Genomic DNA, 20001 nt, shown 5'->3' with positions numbered 1-20001 from the left:
GGCATAATGGTGTTTGTTAACCTCCTCATTTGGCAGCACAAGCCCGGCAATGCTGTATTAGAGCCTGCGTTTCCCTGGGCTTTATAACACACTGGTCACCGTAAACATGAGAGTGTAAAGTCAGCAAGTCTCCTCTCCTAGCGGCAAATGTTCCATGCGGTCAAAAATAATGTGAGGTAGGGGAGGCCAATTATATAAAAATGAATTAGCCCCAAGGTCCTCACCGCATGACATGGTGCCCAGTCACCATGAGTTACGCCGGTCTTCAGAGTAGGGCATTTCTAGACAGGACCGGATTCGACCCTGTGCTGAATGCCTATTGGCTGCTTTGCAGCAGAGGTACTGCCTCACATACTGCTGTCATCCGCAACTGTGCAGGGGTGTAAGTTATAGTTAGCTCAGGTAATTCTAACTGCTGAATTTTCTGGTTTTGTACGAGTGAAATCTAAGCCTAACTAGAATGTCCCAGTAACCTTTGGTTTTTAAGTGAAGAAACAATTTTTTTTATATATATATTTTACAAACCTCTCTTATTCAGAAAGAATGAGCCGCACACATCACGGTATTCCACAGGTGTTTATTTGCAGTTTTGCTCTGCTTTTCTTTTCTAATGCATTTTGGCCACACCCGTGGCCTTCCTCAGAGATGGAGCACGGACATCCAGAAACCAAACAAACAGGGAGCAGGTGAGTACTTCGTTTTTATCAAAATGATGTGCCCTCTGGTAGGTGCCGCGATGGCTGCAGCTTCAAAGCATTATGGTCCCTGTGGTTGGCTTCACAATTCATTCCTCCAGTGGATGATGTCCGTGATTGCAGCTGATGGTATTTTTAGAATTTTGCCGCGATCCCTCCGTGCACCATTTTCAAGTGTCCTAGGGACTTTACCAAGTGGTCCTGGTGGCTGCCGCTACCCTGTTGCTTTCGCCCAATGTTGATGAGGATATATATATATAGATATATATATCACAACAAAACCAGAAGAATACTGCTGCACACCAGTCTCCGTTCTCCATGCGTTTCGACTCGATGAGTCTCCTGTTCACAGTACTTACTCATAATGGTAAGAAGGAAGGGACAACGTGGGGAAATCAAAGCCTTATTAGCTGCTGAACAAACCTATAGAAATTTTATAGTACAGCAGTATGTGCAGTCTCTACTTACCATATAAAACTAGATTTTACAATACTTCACAGCAAAGGGCCAGGGAAAACCAAAAAGCAAGAATGGCAGAGACCATATAGAATACTTGGTGTTACAATAAACCGGAAGAACATACTAAATTTGCATGGTGATTGTAGATGTTGAACAAAGTTGTGCACTTAAACCATGATCTAATTTCCTTGGTATTATGTTTCGCCTTAATATCACAAAAACAGAATATTAATTTCTGCAAACCATCTGGATTAAACAGATTTTGAAATATACTTGCCATAAGCTGCTTCTTGGCCAACATCACTCTGAACGAAAGAAATCACCCCAATTCCGGTGGCAAGCAAACCATTTCGAAACCAGGAAAGGAATCCTAGGTGAGAATACCACAATAGGGTTAGAACGTGTTGTTTCACTATCACCGATAATGGTGCTTCAACAAACTTGCAATTGCGTGCCAGAAGTTGAAATACTGTCATTCAGCATTGTGAAATGTGTTTTTTGAGGGAAGTGGACATATATACAGAACAGGAATAGAGCAGAACAGGAGTAATATACTTGAAATGTTGCCATTTGTTGGTTAAGACATGAAAAATGGTTATGTTGGTAAGCAAGTATACAGAACCCCTATTTAAACTCCGGCACAGTAGATATGACCAAGTTAATGCAGATTAACAAGTCTTGGGAAAGCGATTGGTCTCTTTTTAAGATGCCAAAGCCGACCTATATGCTTTACCAGTGCTGGAATTCATTGGTGCTACTACGCAGAATGCCATGATCTAAACACGACAGAGCCAATGTTTGTAGGGGCCAGACTCACTGCTCCATGCGGTATGCTCTGGCTGGAGGAAGCAAAATGTTAACGAAAAAGTAACAGGCCAATGGAAGCATGGCTGACTGAAAGCACAGGTATGTATGTATATATTGGATTTAAAGAACACATGGTCTGTTATAAAGCAAACCTACAAAATAACATCAGTGTCAAGTAAGATGCATTTAGTATCATATCTGACAAAGAGAAATACACCAGTTGACTCCGAACATGTCAGAAATCTTATAGTAAAAAGTGTAATCACTGCACTTAGGGCAAGATACACAAAAATACTTCAAATAGGTAAACTAACCCTCTATATCTAAAGGGACACGGTATGTTAAAGGACATCTTATGTTATCAATAAACCTCATAGTTCTATTACACTGTGCATTACTAACAACCATATACAAAATATTTACATCACAAATCTACAACTAATTATTAGCCTTAAAAACGCTATCAAAATTATATTTATACACAAATACCATAGAATACAATCCTGTTTGTGTACATTCTTATAATATTTTGTAGTAGATCATTCTGTTACTTTCATCATTGTACAACAAACAACATGAAAGTTTCATCATCTAGGCTACGGTACGGTCTGAAAGCAGTAATGTGGTGAAACAGAATGTCGAAGCAGCGTTTTGGTGGGCCTACGGATTCACCCCACATTCCTTAGCACCAGCAATCACATGAACCTTAGTATATAAGCAATCTTTTTATCTCCAATTATTCAAAAATAATAATGGTAAAAATAAGTTTTCTACCGGCACTTCTGTCTGAGAGGTAGAAGGCAAACCTTGATGGATTTGGTCACTAAATGCTTCCTAATGTCATCATTGTCTCAAATAATGATGGTCTGTCTGTCCACTCCTTTTTAAACAACAAGGGTAACCCAAATAAAGTCAGCCAGGGACCTTGGGAATCAATTATTTAACACATCAGTGGTCCCTAGTGGAGAATAGCGATGAACCAAAAGCAATAAATACAGACCCAATCAGTGCTGTATTAGTTAAACTTGTCCAGCCGGACAGAGGTTCAATATTTAATTTGGCGAAAATTATTAAGGATTCAGCGCACAAGGATACTGAAAGTGGGACACAAGCCTGTGTCCTACTACAAAGACATTAAGGCATACAGTTGGGGAAACATTTAGGGGAGGCTCAGGCAATGCTCAAGGTTTGTTTTCAAGACAGATCATCAATTAAACAAACAAATCGCAAGGAACAACTCTACATAAAAAAATAGTGACATCAAAGTGTATGTATGAGAAGTTTTGTGTGTCGACGACGATTCGATCCGAGAGAGTAATGCAAGGATCATCTTCAGGACATTAGATAAGCATCCCACTTTCAGTATCCTTGTGTGCTGAATCCTTAATAATTTTCACCAAATTAAATATTAAACCTCTGTCCGGCTGTCTGTCCACAGCACTTTTTTTTTCTTCAATATAACCGATATCAATATGAAATGTAGCTCAGCTTTATAACCTCTTGAGACACCATCCAGAGTACAGTCCTGAAGCTTAGAAAACATCCAGTGCAAAACCCAACTCTGTAACCCTGCAATACACTACTATGCCCTTGTCCTGTAGAATGAGCACCTTATCCTACCCAAGCGGAAACGTATGCTGTGGTGGTCTGAAGCAAAATGTGTATGAAAATGTAAAAGACCAATGAACGGCGGGTTGACAAAGCAGTTTTATGTATTTTTTTTTGCAAATCACTGGATATGTCGCATCGGCCGGCACATAGCAGACATTAGTGCAGACAACGCAGTGCTCAGACAGTGAATTAATATGTATTCAACAACATAGAACAAGACAGAGAAAAGATTCCAAGGTTGTATATGAGTTTATATCAAACAAATATAAGCGGAGGTCCTGTCTCTTCATTTATGGTATCTCCTGGCAAACCATAACTCGTTTTAAAAGCAACTTCGGGAGAGGATGTCAACGATTCAACCTGTAGTTAGTCTTCAGGTCTCATCAGGACAAAAGTTGTCTGAAAAATTCGCCAGAAACATTGGAATCTTGGGACCTTCAATAAGGCATCCTGTAAGCAATATGTGCAAAAACACTTCAAGTCAGAGTCTCTAATGTATATCAGGCTGCTCGGTTAGTTGGGCAGTTCCGGTAGGGCACATAAAAAAGAGGCAAACATTCGGCTAGAATTTAGTCCCTGTCATATTACCTAAGTCAACCTTTTTCACTGTTAAACTTTCATCTTTGCATGCCTTTGTTGCATTAAGCACAGGTTTGAGAAGAGGTCTGTGGGTTTTGTTGCGATTTCCACTAGAGGCTGGACGGCACCTTGAGTTAAATCCACTGGGAGGAGGCCAGCAAATCTCCATAGGCTGCGCACCTCAGCATAGGAAAAGTCATAATTAGAATTATTTGTTCCTATTTCAAAACACTTTCCCAGAAGCATTCACAGCAGCTGTTACCAAGCCCTGCGGAAATATTAATATGAGGCTACGATCACACACAATATTTATAGTGCTTGCAAACACATATAGTGGGAGCTGGGGGAAGCGGCAAACCGCTAGGCCAGGGCGGTAAGCATCCACAGGCACTCTAGGAGTGCTGTAAAATGAAAAAAACAGAGGGACGGTGGTCATGCGAACATAGACACTCTTATAGAATGTTAAAAAATGGAAATAATAGAAAACAAGCTGCAACAACCATGATTGAGGAAGAAAAATAAGTACCTTTATCCCAGTGCCAATAGCGGAAGGACTCTAATCAAAAAGAAGGTCTCAGTCACTTGCTCCACGAAGGGGGGAATTAATGTAGAAGGCAAGCGTGGGCCATTCAGGAGCTAGCAAATAAGAGTGTCAATCAAGCCAAAGAATGCCAAGTAGTGGGCGGGCTGCATACCACTGGTTATATACAATATCTCTCGCTAGCGACAGCACATGCAGCGCATATACAGTCAAGCCCTAAAAAATACAAAAACAGACAGCAGCCATTATCGAGTCTGGCCGGTGGCTGGTAAGAGCATGTCAGAGCATGTATCTATGGCTGCTGGCTAATATGGATGAAGTCAGTAACTGTCGTCACACTGGGAAATCTTAGGTTTCACAATAGTGTAGAAACCGTGTTTAATTAAGAACCTGCAATCCTAGGTGTGTGGAAGTGCACACACAATTGCACTCCTGTATCTTCGTCAACTAAAAATTGTATTTGTAAATCACCTACTGAGCAACTTCTTCTGTTCCAGGGACCGCAGAGACTACTTGGCGCTTCGACTCACGGATTTTGGACCACACTTTGGACACTGCCTTGAGAAAGCCCTCGGCCAACTTGCCACCGGGCAAGACGTGTGTTGGCTGTTTTTTTGTGTAGGATCTTACATTTGGAATAAGTCATTCAAACAGGACACATTTTACCAATAAAAGAACATGAGTCTTGGAAATTATTACTCTTACGACATTTAATAAGGCGGCACCCACAACTTTAGGTACTGAGAACATAATGGTCACAAAAGTAGTACCAGTGGTTTCTTAAGAAGTGTGCACAAGTTCTGGTTTGAGTCTGGTATTCTTTAGTATCTTCGTTTTCCCCTAACGGCTTCAACTAGATATAGAGGTTCCCCTTACAGATCCTATTTGGAGCTTCTATCAAGTCTTTCCTTCAATGATTTAAAGGTAAGCTTGCCATTAAACAACAACGAAGGTTAAACTAAATAATGAGTTAGGACGGCCATGGCGAGAACTGGCTAAACTGCATTTTCCTTGCCCTACGGTAGTTGTTGTGAGGCACCATAGTGTATTCAAATAGACTGCCAAAGTAACTTTGAACATTAGAAAAAAGAAATGGACCTTTACATTTTTAAATTTTTCACTGAAGCAGCACCAGTGTGTACTGTCTAACACCTATGCGCTAATCTGTATCTTTCTCGGTTTCCTCTATTTTTATTCTCTTCATTTGTGCTCATATATGAAGAAAAATGTATTACTCAATTGTACCATATTGTCCTCTTAGCTATATGTTAAATATGAGGATATAATAAATTGTAATTTACTTGTTGTATAGCGGTATACCATGATTGGTTATCATTCTTCTGGCCCTAAAGTTCAAAACTGTACGTATCATTGTGCACTGTTTAGCATAAATAGACATTATTTTAAAACTCTGTTTATCTATTTTTAGTATTACGATGGTATTGCCCTGATGAAGACACGCTCTAAGTGTCGAAACGCGTAGACGAAAAGCCATCGCCTCTTTACATCATTGGGAACACTTTTTATATATATATATATAATTCGTTCATCACATATATGTATTGAAAGAATCTCTTTTATTGTTTTTTAATGAATGATTATGCCAATGAATATCTTCCTGACATTTTTATTAAACTTATTAAATTAAATCAGTTATGCTATTTTAGTGCTTCATTTTTATCTTCATTTATGTTTATTTGAACTTTGCCAGAGTTTGTGTGTTTTGCCTGGGTTGTTTATTTGACACAAATTGAGTCTGGTATTCGACAGGCATTTACCAACATGTTCCCTACCCCCATGGATTTTACTATGCAAATGAAACACAAAGCAGAAGTAATCATTGACCACATTTTATCAAACTCTCTACCTCGACCTCTGCATGAGAATATACGAAGAGCACATGGGTTTTAGTTTAGCATTTATTTATAGTTGTTGGCTTGGAAAGCCTTACTCTGATCAGTCAGAACCTCTTTGTTGGGACGGAAAAGTCCTCTGCACAGTAAAAGACATGTAACACAGCCCTGAATGCCCAACTATACTGGATCCCTAATACTGTTTCTTGTTGTCACAGGTAAAAACGAATCACGCGTGTGCATCGTGACATAGGCTTGTCTCACGGATTGCGGTCTTGTTGGACTGGCAGAAGCCCCCAAAGCCCCCCCTCATAGTGCTGGAAGGCTACTGTCTTCACCAAGAGTTAAACAGAACAAGTACAGTGGTAGCAGGATACTGTGTAGTGATCAGTAGGAGTGAACAGGTCATTTTTATCCTGGGTCACTGAAGTGAGGCCTACAGTCTTGCTCACATTTTTAAAGTTCCGCTGCTGTGTGCTTAACTCACCATTGACCTATATCAGGTAGATGTGGTGTGCTGTGCAGCGCAGGAGTAGTGAGTCTGTGCTGGATGTAGGTGTGCCTGAGAAGGGAACAGTACAAGGATAGAGCAGTACATAACGGGTTAGTGCATGTACTGAGTGTATGTATGACTGTGAGGAATATATTAAATGAGAGATGTAGTGCTGTGTAGTGCATGAGCAATAAAAACAGATACTGGGTGTATGTGTGTTTGAGAGAAGTACAATAGATGAAAAAGGAAATGTTGTGCAGGGCGCACATGGTGAGTGTCTGTTCACAAATGGCGCACCAAGGTACAGTACAGAGAAGATACAGCATTGTACAATGTGTTCGGATTGAAGGTGTGTGCTGAAGAGGATGTGGCCTAACGGCTAGAGCAGTCAACCTTGAAGCTGGGGAACCGGTTTTGAACCTCTGCAGGGACGCTCAACATCCTGTGATTCTGGGCAAATCACTTAATCTCCCCATGCCTAACAAAAAAAAAAAAATGAACGTGTCCATCTGTGAAGCAACAGGTGCTCATGTAAAGCCCTCACATTACTTCGGGTCATGTTTGCGCTATATAAAACTCCTAAAAAGAATTAATAAAATGTGTCTGTGTAGTGGTACAATGCATGAAGGTAACAGTGCTAGACAGTATGTGTGCTGTGAACACACAGAGTTCACGTGTGCATGCAATGGTATATTACATGGAGGACCCTGGAATCCATTTTGTGAAGCCTAGCCCTGCCTGGTGAAGACATGAGGAGTAGAGAAATCCCTCCAGGCATTTGTATATTGCTGTATTCCTGTGCGCTGGTTGGGACACACACTGTAGGAAGGGAGGAAGAGATTCCCTTTTTAAACTTCAAAAGGATGTGCTTTGATTCAGTGATAAATCACAAGGAAGGAGCCTGGATAAATCTCAGGAAGGAGACCGGGTTGATAAAGGAATCAAAGAGTAGGGCTAGCAGCCCAGGATTTACTTTTTAATGCATATATCACTGTGACTGACATCCAGGTGTGAACTCAGGTCTCTCCCATGAACTGTTTTGTGGAACAATCAGCTTCTGAGTCTTTCCTAAATCAATGAATTTGACAGACTGGATGTTGTTTGTGCCTTGATTTGGTAAAGAGTACGATTTGGAGCTCTGTGATTGTTGGAAGCTGGCTCTTTATAGGATATACCAAAATGAAGTAGATAGTCCAAAGAGTCCAGGTATTTCCTTATGCGTGGCCAGGGGCTTGCTCTAGCAATCCCAAGCTGCTCTTCCAAGGGGTCGTGTGGTCGAGCAGTCTTAGGCTTATTAGAGAGGAGTGTTAGACATCAGTTGCACACACACACACACAGCCAAAAAATGATAAACACGACTCAATATGGATATCCACACCAATTTATAACAAGCATTGGAAATGCAATAGGTCTCGCAGCATTAGAGTTAGTGCTTTTAGAATTGTTTATGGGTTTTTTGTTGTAAATCTTTAGCATTTTTATTTCTTGTAGCCAATGCTAAAGAATTACAAATCAAAAAAGCATTGGCATAGCCAATAGGTCTCGTATTAGGAAAGTTTGAGCTATTGGTCTTGTAAATGACAATTTTTTTATTTATGTGTTGTTTTTGAAAATTTCTAAATTAATAGTTTTGTCATTTACAATGCCAATAGTTATAACTTTCGCAAATGTGACACCTATAGCATTTGTAATGCAACAGGTTTTGTATTTATGTGACTTAGATGTATTGATATTACAAATATCAATGGCTTTTAATTTTTTTAAATAATTAATACTTACATAAAAGTGATTGTAATTTATAATGGCAATAGCTTAAACTTTTGTAACTAACTTTTGTGAAGATTATGTTCAGTGTATTTTATTGTGACGAAAATCCAAGAACAGAAGTGAAATATTAACATCTTTTTGTGATATTTGTAATAAAGCTTGAAACATTGAGAGAACATATTTGAACCAGTGATGCTGTGGTTGCGCTGAGTGATGCTGTTGTTGCGCTGAGTGATGCTGTGGTTGCGCTGAGTGATGCTGTGGTTGCGCTGAGTGATGCTGTGGTTGCGCTGAGTGATGCTGTGGTTGCGCTGAGTGATGCTGTGGTTGCGCTGAGTGGTGCTGTGGTTGCGCTGAGTGGTGCTGTGGTTGCGCTGAGTGGTGCTGTGGTTGCGCTGAGTGGTGCTGTGGTTGCGCTGAGTGGTGCTGTGGTTGCGCTGAGTGGTGCTGAGTGGTGCTGAGTGGTGCTGAGTGGTGCTGAGTGGTGCTGAGTGGTGCTGAGTGGTGCTGAGTGGTGCTGTGGTGGTGCTGTGGTGGTGCTGAGTGGTGCTGAGTGGTGCTGTGGTGGTGCCGAGTGGTGCTGTGGTGGTGCTGTGGTGATGCTGAGTGAGGCTGTGGTGGTGCTGAGTGGTGCTGTGGTGGTGCTGAGTGGTGCTGTGGTGGTGCTGTGGTGGTGCTGTGGTGGTGCTGAGTGATGCTGTGGTGGTGCTGAGTGGTGCTGTGGTGGTGCTGAGTGATGCTGTGGTAGTGCTGAGTGATGCTGTGGTGGTGCAGAGTGGTGCTGTGAGTAGGTACTTCTGCCCTGGCAAGTGAAGACAGAGAACGTTACCTCTTGTGTGAGAGTGAACCTCAGTACCATGTGAGTGAAACTGATGCTATGAGTTCCCTGCATGCATGAGAAACGTGCACTCTCGGCTGCCCTGGCTGCCTCCTGCGTGTAATGATTGTACAGTGCACTGCTGCGTCTGTGGACTTGAGATAGGGTTTAATTAGAGGTATGTGAGCTGTGTGTATATGGTCTTCTTGGACCCCAAGGACCGATGGAGGCACAAAGTGAAATGTTATTACATTTTCTAGGAAATATCAAAATACCCCTCAAACACTGTTGCACATGAACTATGATATGAGCTCATGTCAGTGCCAACATAGACATGCTGGATGATTGGAAGGAAGGTTGTGGGAGGGGGGTTGGATGGGGTGACAAATATTGAAGCCAGCTACATTCTGTTCTGTCACTGCCTATTTCGTTTTGTTTGTTTATTTCGTGTATGTAATGTGTGTGTGTGTGTGTGTGTGTGTATCACCTATTTACATTGCCCTGTGATTATTTATTTTTCCTTGTGCATTTCGTGTCTTTATCTTTCATTTTGTGTTTCTCATCTGTTTGCACTGATTTGTGGCTGTCCGTATTTGAGTCTGTGTTTTGTGCCTATATGAATCTCGGTGTGAGAGAGAGGGTGGGGAGGCAACGAGAGAGAGAGTGCGTGCGTGTGTCTATGTGTGTGTGTGTTTGCATGTCTCTCTTTCGGTACCCCGGAAAGATGCAAACAGTAATTGGCTGCCTTTGAAACGGAGCCTGGTTGTGGAGTGGAGGGAGGGGGTGACAGCTGGAGGTGCGAACCAGCTGTAATACGGGAGAGCTGAGGGGGAGGTGAGGGGCGTGAAAGGAGCTAGGCAGAGCATGGCGAAATGGAGAGACTACAAGATTGTTTAGCGAGGGAAAGAAAAACGCCCGAGGGGATTGGGTGGGTGTTCTGAATTCGGTTTTCATTTGAGAAACTCGGATCACTGCATGTGGTTTTAGTGTTGTGACCTGGATAAGAAGTGTGTGGGGTGGGGGCGCTCGAGCGCGGACTGTTACATAAAAAATGCTGTGGGTCTTTAATATAGCACACATCACAATCTGAATTGCCTACTAGTACTTGAGCAATGGCCGGTGCTATTTCTCCACATTACGTCACTTTTTATATTATCTTAAGAGTTAAAAGTAAGAGTCCACGCTTCAGGAAACAGGACCTGCTGCCTGTAGGTTATACATTTCTCTGAAGAAAGCGCTCAACACCATCGACATATACATACAGATTGCAACTCCACTCTTCAGACGCCTGCCGGACGCACTCGCGCACTTTATGAACACCGGTACGGTTGGAGAGTCCCCGCCACAATCTGGTAGGACAGTTGGTATGGAGGCCCTGGCGACTGACCCTACCACTCCCACCCAGTAATGGCCCCCCAAGCATGCCCTGAGGTGTGAAGATGGTCTTTGAAGGCCGTTTACAGTCTTCCACATGGTTTTCTGGTGTGAGAGCTGGCGACAACTGTTTTGGGGTGCCATAAACTCGCCCGTGAGGTGTGAGCTCCCCCTCCCTGTGGCTTTCTTTCATGGAAAGCGGACTCGCAGAATCCCTCGCCCCGTTCAAAAATATTTCTGCAATTTTTTTGGTTCTGGCTGGTGGGGCCACAGCCATAAATGAAAGATGAAGGGAGAGACTGCGGCATGGAGCGCAAGGCAGAGGGGGGCTGTAGAGGGGAGAGAGCACGCAAGGGGGGGGGGGGCATACAGTCAAAGAGAGAGAGACCGGCAGCAGACTCAGGAGAGAGCACGCGCACGGGAGGGGTAGAGGAGAGAGACAGTCAAAGAGAAAGAGAAGCTGAGACAGGCAGTCACAGAGAGAGGCAAGCCAGGCAGTGGTTAGTGAGAGAGGCAGAGACAGGTAGTGGAGTGAGATAGAAGCATAAAGAGAGGAGCGAGGCCAAGTAGAAAAGACAGGCAGACAGAAGGTCAATGGAAGAAAAAGAGAGACAGGTAGTCAAAGAAAGAAAGCGAGAGACATTCAGCTCAAGAAAAAAAATGTATCTGGGAGACAAAGAGGGGATTAGTGGAAGGGATGCGATGCGGGGAGACGACATTAGCATTAGTGGGCTGCAAGCACGCGCACACATCAAGATTAGGCGGGAGGGGGTTCGAATCCCGGGGATGTAATGAAGTCTTGTCTGAGGCGGAAGGTGACGTGGATGGAGGGGCTCGGAGGTGGGAGATGTAGGAGACGTGCGTTTTGGGTAGTGCGCAGTTTGGTAATGCCTCCATTGCGTAGTATAAAAACAAGTATGCAACGGATGGTAACTTGAGAGCCATGTGAAGGTTTTGAAGCATTGCAGTGGCAAGCTGGCTACTGAACTTCGAAAGTATTACAAGGAAGGACGCAGCCAGGCCCGGGGCTGTTCACGTGGGTGCAGAGGGAGGGGGTGGGCTGCCTGCTGGCGGGAGGGGGTTCGAATCCCGGGGATGTAATGAAGTCTTGTCTGAGGCGGAAGGTGACGTGGATGGAGGGGCTCGGAGGTGGGAGATGTAGGAGACGTGCGTTTTGGGTAGTGCGCAGTTTGGTAATGCCTCCATTGCGTAGTATAAAAACAAGTATGCAACGGATGGTAACTTGAGAGCCATGTGAAGGTTTTGAAGCATTGCAGTGGCAAGCTGGCTACTGAACTTCGAAAGTATTACAAGGAAGGACGCAGCCAGGCCCGGGGCTGTTCACGTGGGTGCAGAGGGAGGGGGTGGGCTGCCTGCTGGGAGAAGCTGGGCTGCCTTGAAGGGACAGGGGCAAGTGTGAAGTCACAAAACAAGTGAAAGCGGGATGTAAGTAGGGGGGAGGAGAAGTCTGGGCAGGCAGGATGACTCAGGGGAGGGGGCGGAGCGGGGCAGAGCGGCATGTGGGTGTGAACAAGCCGGGCCTTTGAAGTGAAGCTAAGCTTCACTTCAAAGGTGTCGGAGGAATGCGGGCGGCTGTGCACGCGCTTTTAAGCTCAATGCACATGCGCATTGAGCTTAAAAGTCACGGGCACTGCAAGGAATCGCCACGATTCCTTGCAAGTTAGATAAAGTGTGGATGAGCCCCTATAGTCTCGCTTGCTCGATGCGCATGCGCATCGACAGGCGAGACCTAAAAATAACATATCTTTAACACAGTGATCATCAAAATCAGGTAAGTTCTTTCTTAAAATAGCACATTTGAAGAAAACAGGTTTTTTGATACTTTAAATCGTGACTAAAGTACTTTGCGGTGATGTTAGACTATGGAGAAAACGTATGCTGCATACAGTCACTTAACAATTTTATTTATTTATTTAAAGAGTTTTATATAGAGCTGGCTAGAGCCGTAGATATCAGAGTGCTTCACATAAGGTCAGAAAAGTTACAACAATAATAACAATTACACGTTACATCAAATACATGAGACATTAACAGGAGATAAGGAGAGACCAGTAGAGAAGGAAGGGAGAGAGAGGGGAAGTGAGAAGGGAGAGGACGAGGGGGAAGACGGAATAAGAGACAGAGGTAAAGTCAGCCAGAAGACCGAATGGGTAGGTGACGGCCAGGGAGGTAGTCCAAGGCCAGTCTCCCCTATAGCTCTCAAGGAAGCTCCAACGGGTATCAGTCAGACAGGTGGATAGAAGGAGACAAGGCAAAAGTAGAACAGCAGAAATATGATGGAGGCGGGGGGGGGGTTGGGCGAGACAGGGAGGAGGGGAGGAGGGGAGAAACTGTGCCCAAGGTCCGGCTGGGCAGGTGACGGTCAGGAGGTGAACCAAGTCCGATCTCCTCATTAGCTGAACAGAGCAGCTCCACTGGGCGTCGGACATAATGCTCAGACTCTGCTGTTGGGAAAGAGGTCATGTGTACTCTGGGATTGTCAGACTAGTGCAGTGGGGAGCCATGGTCCGAAAGAATTCTAGAAGTCCTCTTGAGGTCAGGCACAGTCCTGGAAGGGTTGAGTAAGTAAAAGTTCTGCAAGGGGGAAGAAGTCACAAAGGTCGGCCATGTTTGGGTCAGGCATCCTGGAACTCTTTTCCAAACCGAGAGTATGCCGAAAATGACAGAGCTTTGTAGGGAGGGAAGGGTCAGACTCCCATTATTTCTTAAAAGGACACAATATCTCCCCCGGTGTCCCTAGGTGCTTGAGGCGTTCTCTTAACTTTCCGCTCTTCCAGAAATCACTGGGCCAAAATGGGCCTGCTCCCCGCTCCATATGCGAGCACTGAGCACCTCTCAGGCACCCTAGGGCTCCCAAGGCTCGCAGATAGCCCTGGCTCTGCAGCTTGATTCTCTGTGCCAAGCTTGCACAATGCCTTCTTTGGATAGGGGGCCCAATAAAGGCCTCGGTAAAACAGGGCAAATAGGGAAGTGGGGGCCTTCCCTTCCAGTGACTAGGTATCCACCGATCAGCACCCGCTGTGCACGCACGTCTGCCCACCAGCAGTGCCGGGTTGCAGGCCTCTCTAGACCCAATTTGCCTCCATTCTTTAGTTGCTACCCCTCGCTGTGCAGCCTAACTCGGTCCCCAGGCGAAGTTATCACTTCTCAGGTGGTCACCTATACACTGTCGGCTCTTCATCTATCGGGACGCGAGGGGAGGTGGCGCGCACCCCCGCCTTCCCTTCAAAGTGCCCCTAGTCTGCCCCTCGTCTCAGCACTCCTGCAAGGCCTTCAAATCACGGGTCCCAGTCTCCCCGCCTCAGGTCTCTCCTTACCGGGCAGCAGAAAAGGGGAAAACAGGAACTGCCACTGTCCGATTCTCTTTACCCACAGCGTGCACCCAGGGACCGCCGACCTCAGCTGGGTGCAGTCTCCTCTCCGCCACAGTCCTCTCGGACGTGGCTACAGCCCTAGTCACTGCTCTGCACACAGTGAGGATCGGGTCTGCCGGGCCGTCCGTCAGCACCTCTCGGGTTGCAGAGTCATCGCTCCTAGGTCACTCCGCCAATTTTGCACCCAAGAGTCTTGGCCCCCATCTGGTCAGTTTTCAATCCGCCGCAGATTAATTGCTCCACCCCTCTGCGGCCACCATCGTGCCTCGCATAACAATGACTTACGGGAACCTTCCCCGGGACTTAAGGCCAGTATGGGGCATGGTCCTAGGCAGCACCAACAGGTCACCACTGGAGGATCCAGAGGTGTGTTTTTCAATGTCAGGTGATTTTGGTATTTTAAAATCATAATTGAAGCACTCCATGGTTATGTTAACCTATGGAGGAAAAACATGTATTGTATTTGGGCACTCAACAGCGACTTACAGGACAAATCTTCTTGACTTAACGTGAATATAGAGCAAGGTCCAATGCATTACTAACAGTTCACTCCAGGCAGTACTAGGGCCGCTGGTGCAGAGGTGAGTTACAGCGTCGGGCTCCCCAATCAAGTCTATAGAGACGGGTCCATCAGAAAAGAGGCTGAAGGCTTGGACTCTGCGACCACTTGAGCTGAACCAACAGCGGAATTCAACTCATGCAATGCTCAGGGATGTGGGGATACCTTTGGTGCTCTTCTCCAGTGGCGACAAGTACAAAGGTGTCTATTGACATCAGGTTTTTATCACCGGAAGCACTTGCGGTAGAGGAGGCCTGTAAACAGAGGATGCAAGCTGCATTGGGAAATTCACAGTGGGCAACCCCAGGTGGGCTTTGGTTCTGGAGGACCATGCAGTCACCGTTGGCCCACTTCAGCTCGTGCTAGGAAGCCTGGGAGCGCAGGGGTATTTTGCGGCGTTGGGTTTTTGCAGTCTGGAGCACTCAGTCTTCTTTGGGGTGCCTGCAGGATGCAGGGAAGCAGATCCGCTGCTCCACAGGAGTTTGTGGGTCTTTATTGAAGACAGGCAGTCCTCCCAGGCTTTGGAGGCATAACAGCTTGCAGGACGGAGCAACTTTGGTGCAGTTTCCATGGGGAACAGCAGACATGCCGACAGGGCTGGTACTAAGTCAGTTGCTCTTTTTAGGTCTTCTGCTTTTGCAGCTCCTCAGTGTCCTGCTTTGTAGGTTGTCAGGATCTGCCTTTCGGTGCTCACCTAAATACTGGATTTAGGGGTGTTAGGGGAGTGTAGGGTAGTAGCCAAAGTGCTACTGACCCTTGGGGTCCCTATGCCTCCTATATGACCACTTCCAGTGGGCATAACCCAATCCCAGAGTTCCTAAGTTTGCCATCACCCAGATGGTCAACTCTGAAAAGTTGCATCCACTTCAGGTAGCCCACCATGGGGGTGGCACTAGGCTGAGGGCAGACATGCCTATCTAACTACCTAGTTTTCCTGCCTGTCCAGGTGCCAAAGGGCTCTGGTCAAAGGGGGTCGGCTTTCTCTCCTATGAGAGAGACCAGATTTACATATCAAAGGCCCTTGGAAACTTCCCTGCCTTGGAATGCTAATCTATAGGTCATCCTGTGTGTGTGTGGCGGGGGGTAAAAACACCCCTGCCCGAGCAGGCTTGGGCTCTGGCTTCCCGAGAGCAAAGGTCCTCACCCTGTGCGTCAGAAACTAGTTTCTGGAGGCAGGCTGGCAAGAAGCAGTTACTCAGCACACCAGTAGCTGGTAGGTTTACAAGAGGTACCGCTAAGGTGTCCTCCGGGTCGAAGTTATTACTAAATCCATCACTGGAAGCAGTGTGGGTTCATTAATAAGAGATGTTGGATACCCAACAGCCTTATTTTAAGTGACACCATCATTCAGCTGGGACTGACCAGCACTGAGGCATACCCGCTCACGCAGATATGTTCCCACATGTAATATAAGGCACCCTGCCTTAAGGCTGTAAGGCGTGCTGTCGGGCAGGGAGGCGAGGAGCAACGCCTGCAGCGGAGCGAGGGGCGGTCACAAACAAGGAAGTCGGAGGATCGGAGGCTGGGCACGCCCCTTAAAAAAGGTACAGGCAGAAGTGTGTGGCAATCTGCTCAATACGGCCCCGGGAAGCTGAACGAATTACAGGCTTGAAATTGACAAAGTGAATTCTGAATGACCTGCCAGTTGTATGTTGGAATGTCTAAGTCTGACTAGGGCTTGCATCCTTACGAGCCACTGAAATGGTTGACAGGAAAAGCTATTGAATACCTATTGTTAGTAACAGCACCAAAAATAGCAAACCGGCAGAGGCGGATCGGGAGGATAGAGGCCAGCAGGAGGTCTCCGGTTGCCGAGCAAGGAAAAGGGTCCGACCGCGCGAAAGAAAACCGGAATAGGCATTGCCAGGCACAACCTAAAGGCGAGCAGGCAGGAGCTGCCAGGAATAAAGAATAGAACAAGAAACAAGGCCCGAGATCAGCAGGAGGTCGCCGGCCACCGCAGTAGAGCGGGAAAGGCGTGAGCAGCGCTGAGGCCATTGCCTTTGTCCTGGTGGGCAAGGAAAGGACGCGAGTAGCGCTTGGGCCATTGAATTGGGTATAGGTGGAACAAGGACTGCCAGGCTGCGGTACCAAGTGCCAGAACCCTATAAGGAGGACGGAGGTGGCATATAGCAGGGACAAGCAAACCCCTGGGGGTCCCAGTGTCACAGACAAAGCAAAAAAGTAGGCCGATAGAAACAGAAAGGGCAATCTTTGGATGCAATCTGCTGCTGGTAATCAACCACTGGAAGGCACCAGTAAGTCGCTAGTGCAAAAAGGCTTGTTTTATTGGCTAGTAAGCAGGTGCAAGACACGGTTACCAGCACACATCAGGGAGGACCAAGAGCAGCCAGAAGTTAACAAGAGGAATCAGAAGAGGCAGAGAGGGAACGACTTGCAGGCCATGTTGGGGGAAAGTCAAGGCATTAGTGGCCCTAAAGGGAGCCGCATGGATGGACCAGCAAATCAAAGACGGGGCACATGGAAGGAAGGCACGACAGGCAGCACCGACAGCACCGCCCCACAGGAAACCCAGAGGTGGGGGGGCATGCAGCCAAAACAGCAGCCCCCGCAGCCAGCAAGACAGGCGCAAGAAACACCCGGGCCACGAGTAGGAAGAAAAGGGGGAAGAAACAGACACAGGTCAGGAGCAAGAGGGCTGCCACCCTAGAGCTGGTGTCCAGCTTAGAAACTGAAGGGAGTAGCCATGACGATGGTCTGTAGCCACCACGGCGGCTCCTCAGAAGACACACGGAGGGGCAATTCAGCGCGATCGGCATGGAGAAGGGTCAGCACTGTGCGCAAAGCGGCAAAACAGGGCACGTAAGGGCACGGCAGGACGGTCCCACAACGCAGGGACCAGGACAGATCAGAGGGAGCAAAAGGGAAAAGCAGGGGCCATGGTCCATGCAAACCCCATGGAAGACAGGGCTGAGACCGGGGCGACAGGATTTTCAAGGGGAATCATGGGGTCTAGGGGCTGTGAACCCGGTGGCGTGGATGCCCTGTGGCAATGGCCAGGAGCCCCCTTCCAGGGAAGCCTCAAGTGGGGCACGGAGGGTCAAGAGGGCAGCCAGAAGCCGGACCTGAGGGCCGACCGAGGGGGCAGCATAAAAAGGGCCACAGGCAAAGAGAAGGGGACGCTAGCCGTGAGAAATTGGCCTGGTATATGCTGTCCACTAATTAAAGTGGGCACCTTGCACCGGTCCAAACAACCCTTATTGATGGTTAGGTCAAAGACAACCTTTAAAGAAAGCTATCCTAGTGGTAACTGTGGAGAGCAGCCTTCAGGCTAAGTCTCGAAGAAATGTAAAGCAGCTTGTTTTACCAGATTTGAACCTCCTGAATAACCAAACGAAAGGAGAACCACACAAGAGATATACAAAACATATGTACTTATTACTAAACACTCTCTACTAACCTCTATACGAGATTAGCGCACAAGGCACCAAATTATGAATCAATAGAACAACTGTAAATAGCACACTACACAGCAGGCTCCAGGGGGAGTCCGAACCATCTACTAAGAAAGGGGTATAACAACAACGATTTGACTAGACACAGTGCCTAGAGCACATAGAATCGATTTGACCCGAAGGAACCACACAAAGTAGTGACACAGGGGACCCACAGAGGACGGGTGCGGTGTGAGAACACAGACGCGAGCTCCGTACAACTCTATGGGAAAGTCGTGGTTGGAAAATTATATATTAAGGACACTTCGGAGAGGACTTCAAGCAAACCCATTTGGAACATAGAAGGTTCTAAGGCCATCACCATTGTGAGTATCGAAGGTGAGCCGGGTGCATAGGAGTCAAGTGGTGTCGGAAACCTTCGTTGTTTTCAATTGTGTGACTCAAAAAAGTGCTGCTGCCAGGAAGATGTAGAGTGTCCGGTGGAATCCAAGCCTGGATCCGAGGTGAGAAGAACCTGAAAGCAGAGGAGATGGGTCAATTCAGGGTGACCAGCGGCTCGGTAAAAGTAAAAGTAAAGTCCACATTTGTAAAGCGCACAATCACCCGTAAGGGTCTCTAGGCGCTGGGGGCCGTCGGGAAGATTAAGCGAGCTATTGCCCAGAGTCACATGGTGTTGGGCTAATCTGCCGCCGGAACCCGGGGATCGAACCGGGATCCCCAGATTCCAGCGTCAGTCGCCCTGGCCGCGGCGCCACACCTCTAGATGAAGGCCCACCGTTGTCGGGTGCTTCAGGTGAGATGACGGGATGCTTGACTCTGCAGCCACGGGGACCAGGAGATGTCGACGACAACCAAAGTCCGAAGGTGAGCTGTGCCACAAAGGATGTCAAGTGCTGAGGAGTCAGTGTCCGGATTGAACATCAACAAGCCTTGGCAAATGCAACCCACGAGGGCAAAGAAAAACAGTCACGGTGAGGACCTTCAAGGTCTTGGAGGCTCTCCAAGCTATGGGGAGCAGGGCACATCTGGAGCAACCAGGGTAGCCCAAGAGAAATCAAAGTTACCTTCACAGGGACCCACAGGCCAACGGACCAGGGATCGCAAAGGGACCTCGCGCTGAATCACGAAATACTAGCCCACAGAACACTTGTGGAGTGTAGACTGGAAGTCTTCGGTGCAATTAAAGCTCGGGGTCAGGACTACACACAGCCCAAAACACAGCCTCAGGGATCACCAAAAAGCATATGCTGCTCTAAAAGTACATGGTGCACAGGGGTTCGGGTTGCACGGCCTCACGAGGGATATGGTCTCAGAATTGCTGAGAGGGCAGGCCAACCTCAGAGACGCTCAGGAACCCACCTTCTGTGCTGCAGAGTCCTCAGGACCTCGGGAGATGCAAACCGGTCAGATGCGTTAAAGGTGCCTGCCTTGCAGGCGAGTAACTCCTTTACTCCAAGGGAGATTTTTCAGTCTTCCAGCGTAGTGTAGATCGTCGAAGTACTTGGTTTCTGCTTGCAGAGTTTAGTCCAGGTAAAATCTAAAGTCCTGTAGTCAGGGTTCCTACTTTATATTCAAGGAAGGGGTTGGACAAACACTGGGGACCCACCTATGTGAGGGTCAGGACAGAGGGGTGGT

General features: G+C 46.8%; 1 protein-coding gene across 1 annotated transcript in view; it reads right to left on the bottom strand.

Annotated features, from left to right (window-relative positions):
• TMEM160 (transmembrane protein 160) overlaps positions 1–20001 on the bottom strand; it is a 53485-nt gene that overhangs the window by 19304 nt on the left and 14180 nt on the right. The window contains exon 2 of the mRNA XM_078661003.1: positions 1432–1524. Coding sequence (XP_078517129.1) covers positions 1432–1524 — 93 coding nt within the window. The remainder of the gene's footprint in view (positions 1–1431; positions 1525–20001) is intronic.

Source organism: Lissotriton helveticus, chromosome 9 (assembly GCF_964261635.1).
Source record: "Lissotriton helveticus chromosome 9, aLisHel1.1, whole genome shotgun sequence".
In the NCBI taxonomy this organism is placed as follows: domain Eukaryota; kingdom Metazoa; phylum Chordata; class Amphibia; order Caudata; family Salamandridae; genus Lissotriton; species Lissotriton helveticus.
This window is presented reverse-complemented; position numbering and strand designations above follow the sequence as displayed.